This window comes from Oncorhynchus nerka, linkage group LG24 (genome assembly GCF_034236695.1).
Source record: "Oncorhynchus nerka isolate Pitt River linkage group LG24, Oner_Uvic_2.0, whole genome shotgun sequence".
Lineage (NCBI taxonomy): Eukaryota > Metazoa > Chordata > Actinopteri > Salmoniformes > Salmonidae > Oncorhynchus > Oncorhynchus nerka.
In genome coordinates this window covers 66,792,999-66,809,319 of record NC_088419.1, presented here as the reverse complement: position 1 = coordinate 66,809,319, position 16,321 = coordinate 66,792,999, and the positions used below count along the sequence as shown (strand labels likewise).

Sequence of the window (16,321 nt, the reverse complement as noted above, 5' to 3'; positions counted from 1 at the left end):
TCATGCCAATGTAGCGTTTATTGCATATGATACCAATGACATGGGGATTCAATACATGATAGTTCCTGCTTGACCAGCTATATTAAGAGAAATTTAAAGAAACAAATCCCAAAGGAATTTCAAGTGGCCAAAACCCTGATACCTATTACGTAATAAGAGACTAAAGACATGATCACAATTTACAACAATATAAGACTGGGTAAACTCACAATCAAGATGCTTAGTGCAAATACATGCAATATTCATGCAAGTCAATGCAGTATTTAATGTAACACATCATGCAACACATCTAACTTGTGTAATATTATATGATTGTACAAAGCATCACATAAATAACTGTACAATTGAAGACATTTGATATAGCCTATTTGAAGCTCATGGTCCAACTAAAAGCTACTATATTTGGAGGTACAGTAAGAGCATAACAATCTGCCATTTCATACTATATACTACAGTGAATGATGGAACTACTTCCATACTTACCATGCTTCCAGATAACTCATACCAAAGGCTTGTTGCTGTTACCTTATAAAAACCTTATTTTATGTAACAAAAAAACATTCACCTGTTCACCTGTTATAAAGGGCATTTTATATGCTACTATGCATGAACAATGTCAACTTCTTAATGATAAAATAAATTAATACAAATCCTGTAATAAAGTTATGCAATGGTCCTCCGAAGAAGTCCTCAGAAGATTATTCATTGACAAATTTGAAGGAATGAGACAACTGGCTTTTTATAATTTCTTATTATTTTCATGCCACTAAAAATGTAGTAGGCCTACTGTTGTTGAATTAATCCTAAACTAATAGGGTTTTATACAGCACACACTTCATTTTTGGTATCGAAATCAAACAGATTCCTCTATTCAAGCAAAATAACAATGTACACATGTACTATTGACATCAGCCGAAGAACCTTTCTTAAAACATTCATGATTTTCAAATAAAGGCACGTACATAATTTAAAGCTTAGCTAATATTGTAGTCCCTGAATGAAGTGTTCCTAAATAGCCATTCCATTTCTTTTGAAAAGTTAAGTCAAGTACAATTTCTTTAACAAAATATAATTAAATCCTTATTATGAATTCCAGTGATCTTTATATCACACATTTTTAAAAACGTTATCAAAAACACAATCACTAGTGCAAATGTCTTATATTGATGACAATAATGATGATGGACAAAGGATTACTAATTGTAATTGATTACTCCTATTGGCATAGGAGGCTTTTGGAGACAGTTCCACTACCTTCAAAATCAACATTTATCCTTGAGATGGACACAACAGCATTACATAACCCTGCAATTAAGAAAATATCACTTAAACCCTCAAAAAATTAGCAAAACAAATGATGTAAATTGCAATATGCAGGTTGTCATTTATTGGTATGATTGATGTACTGGAGGCAGCTCTGAAGGGTAGTCACTAGCTGGCACAGCCACAATGTAATAACATCTGATTTAAAACATAACCCTAACCACACTGATAACCTTATGCCTAACCCTAGCCTTAAATTAAGACCAAAAAGTGATTAAAAAAAAACTATAATAATTTGTACGATATAATATAGACAATCTTGACTTTGCCTCAAGCCCTTGTAGTGGAAATCGCTCAGCGCTGCCTCAAAGACAAGATTCATCCCAATGAATGTCAACGCTCATGCAAAAATAACACATGAAGTCTACCATGAACAAAGCATAACAAATAAGTTAAGTCAAATAACAGCTACTGTAATACTACACATTTCTTCATCAGTCCATCCTTACTGTATGTACAAATAGGGAAAGCGAGGTTTGTTTTGTCGACAACCACACTACTCTTGTCCGTTGGTATTGCCATTGCTTCTATATCAAAGTATTGCAGAGACTTGCCTGTTTTTAATAACATTGATCATTGGAGGACTCCAAGAAATTCAGTTATTAGAAAAATACGGATATCACATTTCACTTTGGGTACGAGACATTATCAAAGATGAATTATTATTTTTCAATACATCAAAGTATAAAAAAAAAAACATCCAATCAAAGCACACATCTGGTAGAGAGCACTTTACTGTGCTGGTTATTGGATTCAATCATATGGTGCATGAGACACTGAAAAATAGAATCATACAAATTGCAGTTTTCAGGGACTTCAAATCAAATTTAAGCATCCTTAAAGCCAGCTTGGGTCTGCAGTCAAGACAGTAATGCGTATGACTAGTATAAGAAGTACGGTTGAGCATGTCAACTGTCAAAACAGGCCATGTCACACCACTGTCACTGTTTACCTCACCAATCATGCCTCTGTAAATATAGCTAATTTCTCACACACTTACTATAACCCAAACATGTTCTCCTCTGCTCTGTCATAGATACACATTTGCCTTGCCTGTAGAAAATCACAAGGCACTATGAGAGCAGAACAGAGGGTTGTTGTGCTTTCAGCAGAACTAAGAGCATGGAATGGTGTCATACTGTATGTTTTGTTCGAATGTTTAGACAGAGGCAGAGATTGTTCAATAGGGCATCTGAGCATAAACACATCCAGCTGGCCTTATAGTGTTTATCCACTCGTGTAAAAACATGCTGTAGTCAGTGACGCATTACTCACTTCAAAATGCATGTTTATCTATCAAGCTCTGCGTGGTTGTGAATCGCTCTGTCTTGTAGATTTAGCTCACTCCTGTGTTCCAGTGTTTCTTCACGTTCTCAGTTTATATGTGCCTGCCTGTCTGGCGTTGTTCCAGACAGCCAGACAGACATGTATAAATGAGGCATTAGGACATCTTGGATAGCCCAGCACTTTCATTGACAGCCAGAAGGATCTAGAAGAAATCAAAATTGCTTATTGAACGTTTGGTAAACCTGAACACAGTAGGCGCTCAAGAAGACTAGTGCAAGAAGGGGTCCCGGTCTCTTCATATTGCTTTAGTGTGATCTCTTTGTAAAAAATAAAAAAAAGTGCCACACTTCATTGTGCAGAGTGAACTTAGGTATCTGAGGCACGTATGCAGATACCATTGGTCTAGGCAGTGCAGCCATACAGTGCCTCTAACCTTGGCTGATTGGATTCGTTGGGTCAATTTGTGTCATCTGGACTGTTTTCAAAGAGGTCAAGCCCACAGCGAATGAGTTTTTCAGCTGAATTGATGGCGTTTATTATCAGTGACAGAGACTTGTTTACAGCGTTGTGTTTTAGTGGATCCAGGGGGTACTTCAGTATGGAGAACTGGGGGACCTTCCCATTCAGACTGTACAACAGGTTCCTGGATCACAGGGGAACAAACAGACCACGGGTAAGTATTCACATTCACTAACTGCTGATTTTCCCGTAAAAAAAACTCTTCATTAATAATACCTACTGTATAATTGCTTGACACTGTAAGAGATATTGTACATACAAAATGATCTTGTCACACCCTGTTTTCTGTCAAATATAGGTTACACAATAGTGTTGGAAACACAAAACCTTCCCTGTCTATCTATCTGTTTCTCCATCTTTCACACATCCCCTTGGCGCCATCTGGACACAGTAGCAAGAATCAATCTAATTTAGAATCTCAAAACTAAACAGCAGTCAGATACATTTCATGCTACAGGCCATGGTGTAGTCATTTGTAGGTAAAAAATGAGCAGCTTTTGGATCGTTCCTCTTCATGCGTCTGAATCGCACATTGATTTCTTTGGAAGCTGGCTGCACAGACCCTAAGTAGAATAAATAAGGCAATTCTTCATATGTAAACAGGTTAGCCTGCCATCATGACCTTCAGGCTTGAGTTTATACAGTGATTAAGCTCCTCTTTTCTGTGGATGAGAAACACTTTTTAACTTTCAGGTCCCTTTGAGGCTGACTGAGGAATAATTAGAGAACCATTTTGTGTTCCCCTAAAAGGTATGGTTGAGCTTCATTCATGTGAATAAATTAGACTACCCCCCAGGGCCTAGGATAGGCTGTTGATTGAAGAGTGAACTACTGCATAGGGTCTCATGCAGAACTTGATCCATCTCTCAAGGCCACTCATGCTGCAGGCCACTCATGCTGCAGTGCCAAGGACAAGCGAGTTCACTAAAGTTCATATAGTTTCTGAAATTTCAACATGATGTTGTAGTAATAAAAATGTGAACATCAATTGGTTCTCACTTTACATACATGCACCCACATACACATACATAATATGTTAGCCCTCAATACTATTTCTTGCCCTTGAGCAGGCGCTTATTTTTATACTGTAGGACAAAGCAGTTTTGAATTGTAAGGCATTCTTGTTGTCAGAAAGGCTGCATGGTGAAATCCCTCCAAGTGTAAGGATATCTAATATTGATCTCAAGTCCCTTGTAACCCTGCATACTTTTTAAATGGAGAAATAATTCTCCTGCACAACAGAACAAACTAGGTTTAACTACACTAGTCTGTTCCCCCGGTGTCAGTCACAGAACATCAATTCCTTGCTGACAGCATGAAGACGTTTGTTTTAGCCACTCTCTCAAGCCTTACAGAGTGCTTTTTAATGCCATCCATCTCCTCTGTCTCAGCCTGGTCAAATAATTCACAGCTGTCTCCAATGCCTCACAGTGCTTTGGGGGATACCAGATTGACAGTACAGTATTGTATGTATCAGTATCCGTTTCCTAGTAATCATAATTTAATAATAAGTCAGTCTGAACCGTTATCAAATCTTTGATTGCATTTGACAGGAATTGGTTATTTACGAAACCTGAGGTGAGGAAGTTCAGCTCATCCTTTTCACTATGAGCTTCCTGGCATGCTGTTTCTGTTTCCTCTCCTCTAACTATTAGGAACAGCTACGTTTCTCAGCTGCTGTTTCTGTTTCCTCTCCTCTAACTATTAGGAACAGCTACGTTTCTCAGCTGCTGTTTCTGTTTCCTCTCCTCTAACTATTAGGAACAGCTACGTTTCTCAGCTGCTGTTTCTGTTTCCTCTCCTCTAACTATTAGGAACAGCTACGTTTCTCAGCTGCTGTTTCTGTTTCCTCTCCTCTAACTATTAGGAACAGCTACGTTTCTCAGCTGCTGTTTCTGTTTCCTCTCCTCTAACGATTAGGAACAGCTACGTTTCTCAGCTGCTGTTTCTGTTTCCTCTCCTCTAACTATTAGGAACAGCTACGTTTCTCAGCTGCTGTTTCTGTTTCCTCTCCTCTAACTATTAGGAACAGCTACGTTTCTCAGCTGCTGTTTCTGTTTCCTCTCCTCTAACTATTAGGAACAGCTACGTTTCTCAGCTGCTGTTTCTGTTTCCTCTCCTCTAACACATTAGGAACAGCTACGTTTCTCAGCTACGTTTCTCAGCTGCTGTTTCTGTTTCCTCTCCTCTAACTATTAGGAACAGCTACGTTTCTCAGCCTCTGTTTCTGTTTCCTCCCCTCTAACTATTAGGAACAGCTACATTTCTCAGCTAGTTTCTCAGCTGCTGTTTCTGTTTCCTCTCCTCTAACTATTAGGAACAGCTACGTTTCTCAGCTACGTTTCTCAGCTGCTGTTTCTGTTTCCTCTCCTCTAACTATTAGGAACAGCTACGTTTCTCAGCTGCTGTTTCTGTTTCCTCTCCTCTAACTATTAGGAACAGCTACGTTTCTCAGCTACGTTTCTCAGCTGCTGTTTCTGTTTCCTCTCCTCTAACTATTAGGAACAGCTACGTTTCTCAGCTGCTGTTTCTGTTTCCTCTCCTCTAACGATTAGGAACAGCTACGTTTCTCAGCTGCTGTTTCTGTTTCCTCTCCTCTAACTATTAGGAACAGCTACGTTTCTCAGCTGCTGTTTCTGTTTCCTCTCCTCTTACTATTAGGAACAGCTACGTTTCTCAGCTGCTGTTCCTGTTTCCTCTCCTCTAACTATTAGGAACATTATGTTTCTCAGCTACGTTTCTCTCAGACAAAGGGCATGAATTCCCATTAGAGGTCTGGGTAATAAGTGTACACACAGCACAGTGGGGAAACAGAGGGGCCAGTCAGTTGGGACTAATTCCCAGCAGTAACAGGGAGTGTGCTCAGAGTGCGGTAATGACTAGATATTGGCTTGTAAGGGCCCAGAGCACCTGATCTATTTCATACACCTTGATCTAATTTAAAGTCACATCACACCAGGATATGCTGATTACCATCTGATTACAATCACATGTCACTTTGACAACTGCAGTTTCTCGTATGGTATACCCGTTGTCTGTACGAAGTAATTAAACAACAACAAGACGATTGGTGGGAGTTAGACAGGTTCAACACTCACAGGAAAAAAGTATTGCAATTCCCATGGTCAGCACAGGGAATTGGGAATATGTATACTATATATCTATCTATGTATGTTGATTAGTCACCTCTTCTTATAGCTCTGTGTCATGTAGCATCTCACCTGACCTATCATCCTCATGCAAATTACAGTAATGCCATGAACATTCTAATGCATCTGAAATCTTTCCCTCCACACACACCATGACCGACCTATCAGCACAATAGCTCCCCTATCTACTGTACTGTATATGCTCCACCAATATAAATGTACTCCTGTTTTATTTATCTGTTATTTTACCAGGTAAGTTGACTGAGAACACATTCTCATTTACAGCAACGACATGGGGAATAGTTACTGGGGAAAGGAGGGGGATGAATGAGCCAATTGTAAACTGGAGATTATTAGGTGACCATGATGGTTTGATGGCCAGATTGGGAATTTAGCTAGGACACCGGGGTTAACACCCCTACTCTTATGGGATCTTTAATGGCCTCAGAGAGTCAGGACACCCGTTTAACGTCCCATCTGAAAGACAGCACCCGACACAGGGCAGCCCTGGGGCATTGGGGTATTTTTTAGACCAGAAGAAAGAGTGCCTCCTACTGGCCCTCCAACACCACCTCCAGAAGCATCTGGTCTCCCATCCAGGGACTGACCAGGACCAACCCTGCTTAACTTCAGAAGCAAGACAGCAGTGGTATGCACGGTGGTATGCTGCTGTGCAAGGCTCACGTCAAACCCAGCATCGCCAAGTCTCCCAGCCCCGTCTCCAGCTCTAGAGGCAGTAGGATGGGAGTCATTATACTGCCTTTTGTAGGATTAGACTGATCTAAAGCTAGTAAAACCACAGTGGTTAGCTCAGTTAATTACATTCAGACAAAACAAAGAAATAGACAAATGTAGATTGTGGCATGTACTGTAGATTTCTGAGAAAAGGATACTTCGTTATCATGGAGCCAATTAAACAGCAATGTTTCTTGAGGATTATTGAACAGTTGAATTCAATTTTTGTGCTTTGGTTCTAATGGCAGCTTAGTGCAATTAGATGTGCATTCAAATTATAACAACAAACATTACACTACAACTGTGCTGGCTCTCAGGGAGGCAGACCCATTCATGGAAAACTAGCTAGCTAAAGGTAATTATAGAGATTCACAGTGATGTGCAGTCGGTAATGTTCCTCGCTGGTCTTCATTCAATAAGAAACAATGGTGCACACTCTAATCACACTCAATAGATGGGCTCCAGGTGGATTGAAAAGTGACTTCATAAAAAGTGTAAAATGTATAGTTCCCATGGTCACCATTATTGACTTAATTGACTAATCACAATTAATAGATCATGTTTAATGAATGCCACAAAGCATTTGAGAGCTTTGTAATTAGCTAGCATATTGTGCCCAGATTTTCAAAGCAGCTCACACCCTTACCTTCACAAAATGTCCTCAGGTAATAGAGTGATGGTATGCTAGCCTAGCACATACAGTACAATCTGATCCACCTACCTGTAGACACCTGGAGGGGGCTGGGGGACCATGAAGCTCTTCTCCAGGTCCCGGAGCACGTCGTTCAGCATGCGGACATGGGAGGGGTCCCTCTCCTTGGGGTCATTGGCTGGACGCATGGTCTCAGACTGGAGGAAGGCTGAGCTCTCTCTGAGGGAGGCAGCTGCTGCCAGCAGTCTGGGGGTCCTCAGGGGATCATCTATAGTACATCAACACAGACACAGGGATTGGCTGTTACGGGTAAAAGGTGGAGGTGGACAATGTCTGGTTGGCTAAAATCTAAGAAACCTCTCTTACACTACTGCAACTACCTTCAATATCCTTATCCCTAGCCCAATCTCACCACTCAATTACAACAAAGTAAAACTAGTTCAGAACTATTTTCGATTCATCTTACTCTGCGCTTGCCACAAACCAGATATGGGTCTGTTAGTCAGAGTCTTACAACAGCCAGAACCAATTGGACATTAAGGCAATGTCACTGCTTAGAGTCGACATATCAGTAGAACATTCAATTATTCAGTAGTAATTAAAGATTCATTAAAAAGCCCCCCCTGCCATGTATGTAGGGATACTCTAATTGACAGTGTCACTAATTACAACTTATTCAGAGAATGATATGCTCATTAGAAAATAAAAACAAAGCGACACATTTACATGTGTCATTATGAATAAATTACATTTTGGTTAATTATGTGACCATATTTATAGTGTTACGTAATAACCGCCAGGTTAGATTGCACTGCTCACCATTTATGAGTTACATTCATACTATATGAACAGCATGACATGGCTGCTTCTTAGGCATTAAATTATAGACCTCCAAAAATGCACTGTCCTCAGCTGTCACCTGTACAGACATGTTTCTCTTGCTCCGTTTTTAAATCAGGTCAACAACATTTGTGGATGGCGGGAAAAAAATGATGTGCCGATTATTGTCCCTCACACAGAAACATATTTGTTATAAAAACGTTGGCCTCAATATTTCTGTAACACATATGAAATATCAGGTTTAACATTTGTTGTTTCAACACTATATGCATGAATCCTCGTCAAGCACTAGAGAGAAAAACATGGGAATGATCAATGTCACAACATGTCTAAATAGCGTTTGCTAATAAGCTAGTCGCCACGGCGAACGTTTTCCGTTCCATTATGCCGAAGTGAAAATAACCTTGACTGTGGCCGTGTGCTGCATGCTTATATGTGGCTCCATTAAAGCCTGCTTTTTCTCCATTTCACTTCTCTTTGGTGTTTGTTAGATGAGAGCAAGGCTGGGGCATGGCATTGAGTGGGAGAGTCACAGGAGAATATGTACACCATGCAACTACTCAGGGAATAAAGGAGAGAAAAGACCGGATAAAAATATCCAAAGAAAGCTGTTCCCTTCTACAAATGTAAATGTCTTTCTCCCTACTGGGGGAATAGGAGTTATGAAATATGTGGGAGGATTGCTGTAATCTATCACACATTCTGACATGGAGGGACGTGGAGGGACGATTCTGTTGGCATAGACCCTGCTGAGATTTGATGGAGAGAACTTAACACAACTCAGGAAGCCACCTTTACAAATGTTTGGCACGCACGCACGCATACACACACACATGCACACGTGCACGCACACACACACACCATTTTCTCCTTTTCTAGAACTGATTGGCTTCAAAGTGCAGCTACTGTACTTCTGGAAAAAAAATGCAAGTTACCAAATTGTTCATTTTGAATAAAAAGTGAACAAAATATTTTGAAGGTTTCAATTAGCCATGCCTGTTTGATCTCAGACAATCCATTACTCGTCCTCATGAATAGTGCAATTTTATGTGGTGTCTGAAAATCCATTTACTGTTCCAATCCCAAAACAGCATAAGGCTGGGATAAAATCCAGGGATCAACCCAGAAACCTCAAATTATTTATTTACCTCTCTCCCTTCTTTATTTTTAACCACAAAGATAAAAGCATTCTATATTTAATTCAACCTGTTTGCGACCGGGCTTCTAAAGGCATTAGTTCCTTGACCCTGCGACCGGAGAGACCACGGCCAGGTAATCATTCCATCTCAATCACAGAGCCGCCTCGTTTGTGGACATTAGTCTTGGATAAAGAAGTGGAACCGCAGTGCTTACCACAATGAGGCATCATGAGTAAGTTATACATATCAGTGTTTCACAGTCTAAGCAGCTGTCTGCAATGCAGAGTGAATTGCGAGATAGAAACCTCATTTGTGGTTTAAATGCTTGCTGGCCATGATGAGAACCCACTGTATCAACAGATTCTCTACAGTACCATGGCTGTATGAGCACTGTATGAGCACCACAAAATGTTAACTCAGTGTAAAATGGTACCTTCAATCAAATACAGAATGACAAAAATATGGAAAAGGAAGTGTTATACTTTTTGTGTGAAATTATTACAATAACGGAAACTACCTTAATGTAATCAAATATTTGAAACCAAATGATACAGCCTTTCTAATCATACACAGTGCACCACCTGTGTGTAATTCAGTAGACAGTGACTATGCAGAGCAATGGGAATATGGTTGAGCTGATATATAACTACTACGACACAGTTTTATGGACACTGAGCCAGAAGAGACAAGATTATGTGGTGATTATGCACCTCACCTGTCCTATGCTCGCTCTGTCTGCATGAATATTTAACATTACAACCAAATTACACCTCTGATGCACAAGGTCAGGATGAGGGTGGGATGTCCCATTTATCAGTTGCCTCTACAAGTCCATAAGAGGTGACAGTAAAGTAAACCAACGAGGTCTGTAAGTCTGCATTATCATTAATTGCTTTTAAAGTATAGGCTATATCCAATTCTAACTTCCTTTAAAAATACATGGAGCCTTTTGGAGGGAGGGAGTGAAAACCCAAGCTCTTGGATTGTTTGTTGAAGTAGTGGTGAGATGAAATACCACTTCCTGGCTTTGTCAAATGTTCATTCTCATCCTGTGTGACATAACAGAACTCAGGTCTGAGACGAAAGAGGCAGTCGAGTCCAAGGCTGGCGAAAAGAAAGATGACCCGGTCAGGATTTAAATTTTTACAAATGCAAAAATCAAGGTCACTTGGCATTGGACTCATGAGGCGTGATAGAGGCGATCGATATGTCCACCTAAACAGATGATCTGCCTCTAAATCATTCTTATGGGAGAGAGAGAGAGAGAGGAGAGAGAGGAGAGAGAGAGAGGAGAGAGAGGAGAGAGAGAGAGAAGGAGAGAGAGGAGAGAGAGAGAGAAGGAGAGAGAGGAGAGAGAGAGAGAGAGAGAGAGAGGAGAGAGAGAGAGAGAGGAGAGAGAGAAGGAGAGAGAGAAGGAGAGAGAGAGAGAGAGAGGAGAGAGAGGAGAGAGAGAAGGAGAGAGAGAAGGAGGGAGAGGGGGACCTGCTGTGGCCTGGTGCTGGCTGGCTGGCTGGCTGGCTGGCTGGCTGGGTGGGTGGGTGGACTGCAGATATGAGTTATGTCACTGCATAGACCCACGTGGCTCAGCAAACAACCAGAGCACCAATAGATGCTTCATTCACTTCACTCCAATGTGGTTATTGCACAATAGTTACATTGTTCATTGTTGTTTTGTCATGCATGTTTGATTCAGTCGAAGATAATAACATAGTAGTACAAATTCAATGATGGCTGAAAAAGTCCTTCATTCATGCAATATCATGAAACGCCAAAGGATAGAATAAACAAGATTGTGTCTTACCTTTGAGTTTATCCTGGACATCCAGGGCGATATCAAGAGGATAGAATGGAAGTACTGGATCATTGACGAGTCGAAGAATGACCTCTGCTGTCATCTAGATAAACAGCAGAACACAGTTTAAAGCCTGTAGCACTGGATCCGAACACAGTTAAATGTGTTACAAATTACTTCTTGAGTGAATCCCATGGTGAATACTACTCATAAAATAATAAAGTATGTTGTTGTTGTATTTGTGGTTGTTGTTGTTGTTGTTTTCCCCCCTGCAAGAAACAGTGTGCTCATCAATGCGCTGAACCAGAACTGTTAGTTCAATAATATCCTTTACCAGCTTTAGACTGCCATTGCCAATCTACTCATTGATTTGGTTTCACTCTCAGTTGGTAGCTTTCTAAGCCCTCTGCATTGGATGCAACAAGGCAACACATTGTTCCATATCTTGCTCCATATCTAGACAGAATACAATACTCGCACGGCTGACCTCCACCCTACCTAATCAACCTTTACTGAGCAACGCAAATCCCACAGAGTATTACATAGACTGATATCAGAGGTGCACTCAGTCAGTCAGTCAGCATTCTGCATGTCGTCCATTGGTCGACCCAGTCCAGCAGAATGCAGGGAATGAGAAAAGGTCACTTATCAGCAGTGTTTCTTCCGCCTGACCTACTCTGGCCTTAGCAGAGAAAAGCAATTGGCCCACTTCTTTGTGAGGAGTCTGTTAGACGCTGACCCCAGTTAGTGTGCTCAGTGACATAGACACCTGTGATGGGTGCTGAGGGTTACTGTTTCCCCCGGCCAGCCCCAAGGGTCACCCAGGCTGGGGACAGCCAGGCCACTGACCCCCTCTCTATGGGTGGTCCATAGACCCAGGCTGGACACCACAGACCTCTGTCTTCAGTCCACGTTACTGGGGATAACTAGAGGCTGGACACACTCCCCACTCTGGGCTGGACCTCTAGAACCATGACTGTGGGGCATAGAAGATTGGAAGCTGTAGCTAAACACAATGTGTTTACATTTGAGCTACTAGACTATTGTTGAACGATTGTTGTAAAGAAAATCTCAAATGACACTTGTATTTTACTACTGTATGCTACCCAGGTTGGTGTTTTAACAGTCTAGTCGAGTATTCCTATTTTATAGCACTTTTCTGGTGTTTATTAAATTACCTACAGTGTAAGTTCTGTAGGCTGCTGGGAAATCAATCACAGAGGGAAAAGATTAGACCATTGATTTGAGTGAAGTGGGAAATAAGTATACATCAAGCCTGTTTAATGTTCCAGACAGAAAAGACCACTGATTTCTTATTTATGGCCTTGTTTTTGGATCCTCGCTCCACGGATGGCAGAACAAAAGCATACAACATAAAGAAGGGAAAAGAAAGGTAAAGGAACAAAATATGACAATGTGAAGGTCCTGGAAGATAGCAGACCAAACCAGCTGGTTACAAGTCCTTTCCACCACACTTTCAGAAAAGTGAAATACACTAGTGCGTGACTTCATTATTCTTCCACATTAATATTTTGGGGTAGGTTAGTGATTATACAGTATTTGAAAACAGAGAATTTGACATTCTTTCCCAATATAAAAAAACAGCCTAACTTATTAATTGGAATGCTAACATCAGTGATGCAGGCAGTCTGGAATAATATTTTATAGGCTTAGCATCCAATGATCCCATATTGGCCCCAAAATATCGTTACTAAATATGAATGTCAATGACAGACCAGTTGAATGCTCTAAATTTCCTTCATAAAATGTAGATATAGGTTGAAATCCCAATTAGGTCCACTTCGTTTGACCTAACTTTATTATTGTATTTGCACCAGGTTAACACTGCGGCCCGTCCTTTCCACTCTCCTGCCTCCCTCTGAGTCTCCCCTCCAGCGCTGAGTGAGATTGCTTACCTGCCCCTGAGAAGCTGTCAGTTTGTCTGTACTGGGGGTTTTAAATCCTGCTTGCCTTTCTCTCCGGGACATGGCCAGGCACTGCAGGGCTTTGTGGGGGAATATATTTGTGTACATTACAGAGTAGGAGAAAGAGGTGGAGGAGGAGAACAGGCAGAGGGAGGAAGCACACTGTGGTTATTGACAGCAGAGGGCTCCCTAGGAGAAGCTTGCAGAGGACCATGCTAATTCACAGCAGAGGAGCCAGGACCAATAAAGCTCAGAGCTCAGCTACGTACTGTTGAGGACGTTTGTCTCTAGTGCTGTGTTAACCCATTTCAGGGGTCAACCCACACATCACGGTCAGACAGATGAGTACTACTGCGTGTGTCGTCTTATTTAAAATCAGTCACTGCTGACCGCAAACAATGTTTGTACTGATCAGTGTCAGCTGAGAGAATAGGTTGTAATTCCTGACTCATTGGCCAAAGGGCTTGATAGAGCTTAACTGGTGACTGAAATCCAGTGCATTCTCTGAATAAAACATTAAAACTGAATGATGTAACACTGCATACTGGCACATAATTATAACACATGAGCATGTATAAAATACCAGTTTCTTTGGCTGGTAAAATACCAGTTTCTTTGACTCACCACCATACACAAAGACACACCTCCCTTCCCTTGTTTCTCAGCCCAGCCAATACCTCGACATCCTCACTGGAGATCCATTCCACACATTTCTGTGCACTCCACAAACACTCAGAGACATTGACAATAGCAATGCCTCATTATTTTCAGGTACAAAAACTTGTTTGATTTTTAGCCACTCGTCTCTTAGATGGTTGGGCTATTACACAAGAGACATTAACCCTTGAAACCACTGATGAGGAGCATCATGGTATTTTATTTTGTTGCTTGTTTGCTTGCTTGCGCCGGTTTTTAATTGAAAACTATTTCATCTATATGTAAGCATATAGTGTGCAGCACTCGACCGTGTTTATGAGTACACACGACTGATGAAACATTCTATATATTTTTTTATGTTTAGTGTAAGACTAGAATGTATTTAACCATATAATTGACTTCCAGCTCAAGAACGGCATTGTCATAAACAGTGACATACTCTGTACTGTAAAATAAGTCCAACTAAGAAATTAAACAATCTAAGCCACAGGTTTCAACCGCAGTATAAGAGGTGGCCAGCCTCACACAATGACTAATTTTATGACAATAATCTAAGCCTATTCACTTATTTGACATGACATTAAATTGACAACAACAACAGAAGTTGAAGGCATCCCCATGACCAATGCTGTATCAATAAAGTACAGTATCTGTACTATGTGAGAATGCTGTTCATCGACTACAGCTCGGCATTCAACACCATAGTACCCTCCAAGCTCGTCATCAAGCTCGAGACCCTGGGTCTCGACCCTGCCCTGTGCAACTGGGTACTGGACTTCCTGACGGGCCGCCCCCAGGTGGTGAGGGTAGGCAACAACATCTCCTCCAACTGAATTGGTCCACTCACACTGACAGCGTCGTGAAGAAGGCGCAGCAGCGCCTCTTCAACCTCAGGAGGCTGAAGAAATTCGGCTTGTCACCAAAAGCACTCACAAACTTCTACAGATGCACAATCGAGAGCATCCTGGCGGGCTGTATCACCGCCTGGTACGGCAACTGCTCCGCCCTCAACCGTAAGGCTCTCCAGAGGGTAGTGAGGTCTGCACAACGCATCACCGGGGGCAAACTACCTGCCCTCCAGGACACCTACACCACCCGATGTTACAGGAAGGCCATAAAGATCATCAAGGACATCAACCACCCGAACCACTGCCTGTTCACCCCGCTATCATCCAGAAGGCGAGGTCAGTACAGGTGCATCAAAGCTGGGACCGAGAGACTGAAAAACAGCTTCTATCTCAAGGCCATCAGACTGTTAAACAGCCACCACTAACATTGAGTGGCTGCTGCCAACACACTGTCATTGACACTGACTCAACTCCAGCCACTTTAATAATGGGAATTGATGGGAAATGATGTAAATATATCACTAGCCACTTTAAACAATGCTACCTTATATAATGTTACTTACCCTACATTATTCATCTCATATGCATACGTATATACTGTACTCTAGATCATCGACTGCATCCTTATGTCACTAGCCACTTTAACTATGCCACTTTGTTTACTTTGTCTACATACTCATCTCATATGTATATACTGTACTCGATACCATCTACTGTATGCTGCTCTGTACCATCACTCATTCATATATCCTTATGTACATATTCCTTATCCCCTTACACTGTGTATAAAACAGTAGTTTTGGAATTGTTAGTTAGATTACTTGTTGGTTATCACTGCATTGTCGGAACTAGAAGCACAAGCATTTCGCTACACTCGCATTAACATCTGCTAACCATGTGTATGTGACAAATAAAATTTGATTTGATTTGATTTTGATATCTAAGCAACTGAACCATTAGTACACGAGTTGGTTGGGTGAACTATGCTCACACAGTGCATATAACCCCAGTGGGCTAACACAGTCTTTAGGGACTCGATACCTACATTCGAGTAAGGGTGCTAAATCAGTTCCACAATGAAGGATCTCAGATTGAGAATATCTTCACACAGCTTCATCATGTTGATGGCTGAACAGATGGTAGATACTAGTAATGTACAGTTTCCATCAGTTAGGTCTAGAGCCCAGAACAGCGTGAGGGCAACGTTTCTGCAGGGAAATGCACAGACATATTTAAGCAACAGTCAAACATTTGATTGGGAAAATAACTGATGTCCTCTGCAAATTCTTTAGCCATAATTAAATTGAACGAAATGACAGGATAACATGAAGAGGGAGTCGGTCAACGCCAGAAGACTGTTCAGGCAAATTCACTAAATACTGGCATATCTGAAAGTAAATGACCTTTACTTCTACCAATAGCACCAATAGAGTGACATATGCTTTTAAGCAAACA

The 16,321-nt window shown here is 41.2% G+C and overlaps 1 protein-coding gene across 1 annotated transcript in view; it reads right to left on the bottom strand.

The window, feature by feature from the left end:
* The window catches only part of LOC115108450 (inactive N-acetylated-alpha-linked acidic dipeptidase-like protein 2), a 284,052-nt gene continuing 267,731 nt past the window's right edge, over positions 1-16,321 (bottom strand). Inside the window, exons 12-14 of the mRNA XM_029632794.2 lie at positions 11,446-11,539; positions 7,735-7,933; positions 1-3,253 (exon numbers count right to left, since the gene is read on the bottom strand). Coding sequence (XP_029488654.1) covers positions 3,067-3,253; positions 7,735-7,933; positions 11,446-11,539 — 480 coding nt within the window. The 3' untranslated portion in view covers positions 1-3,066. The remainder of the gene's footprint in view (positions 3,254-7,734; positions 7,934-11,445; positions 11,540-16,321) is intronic.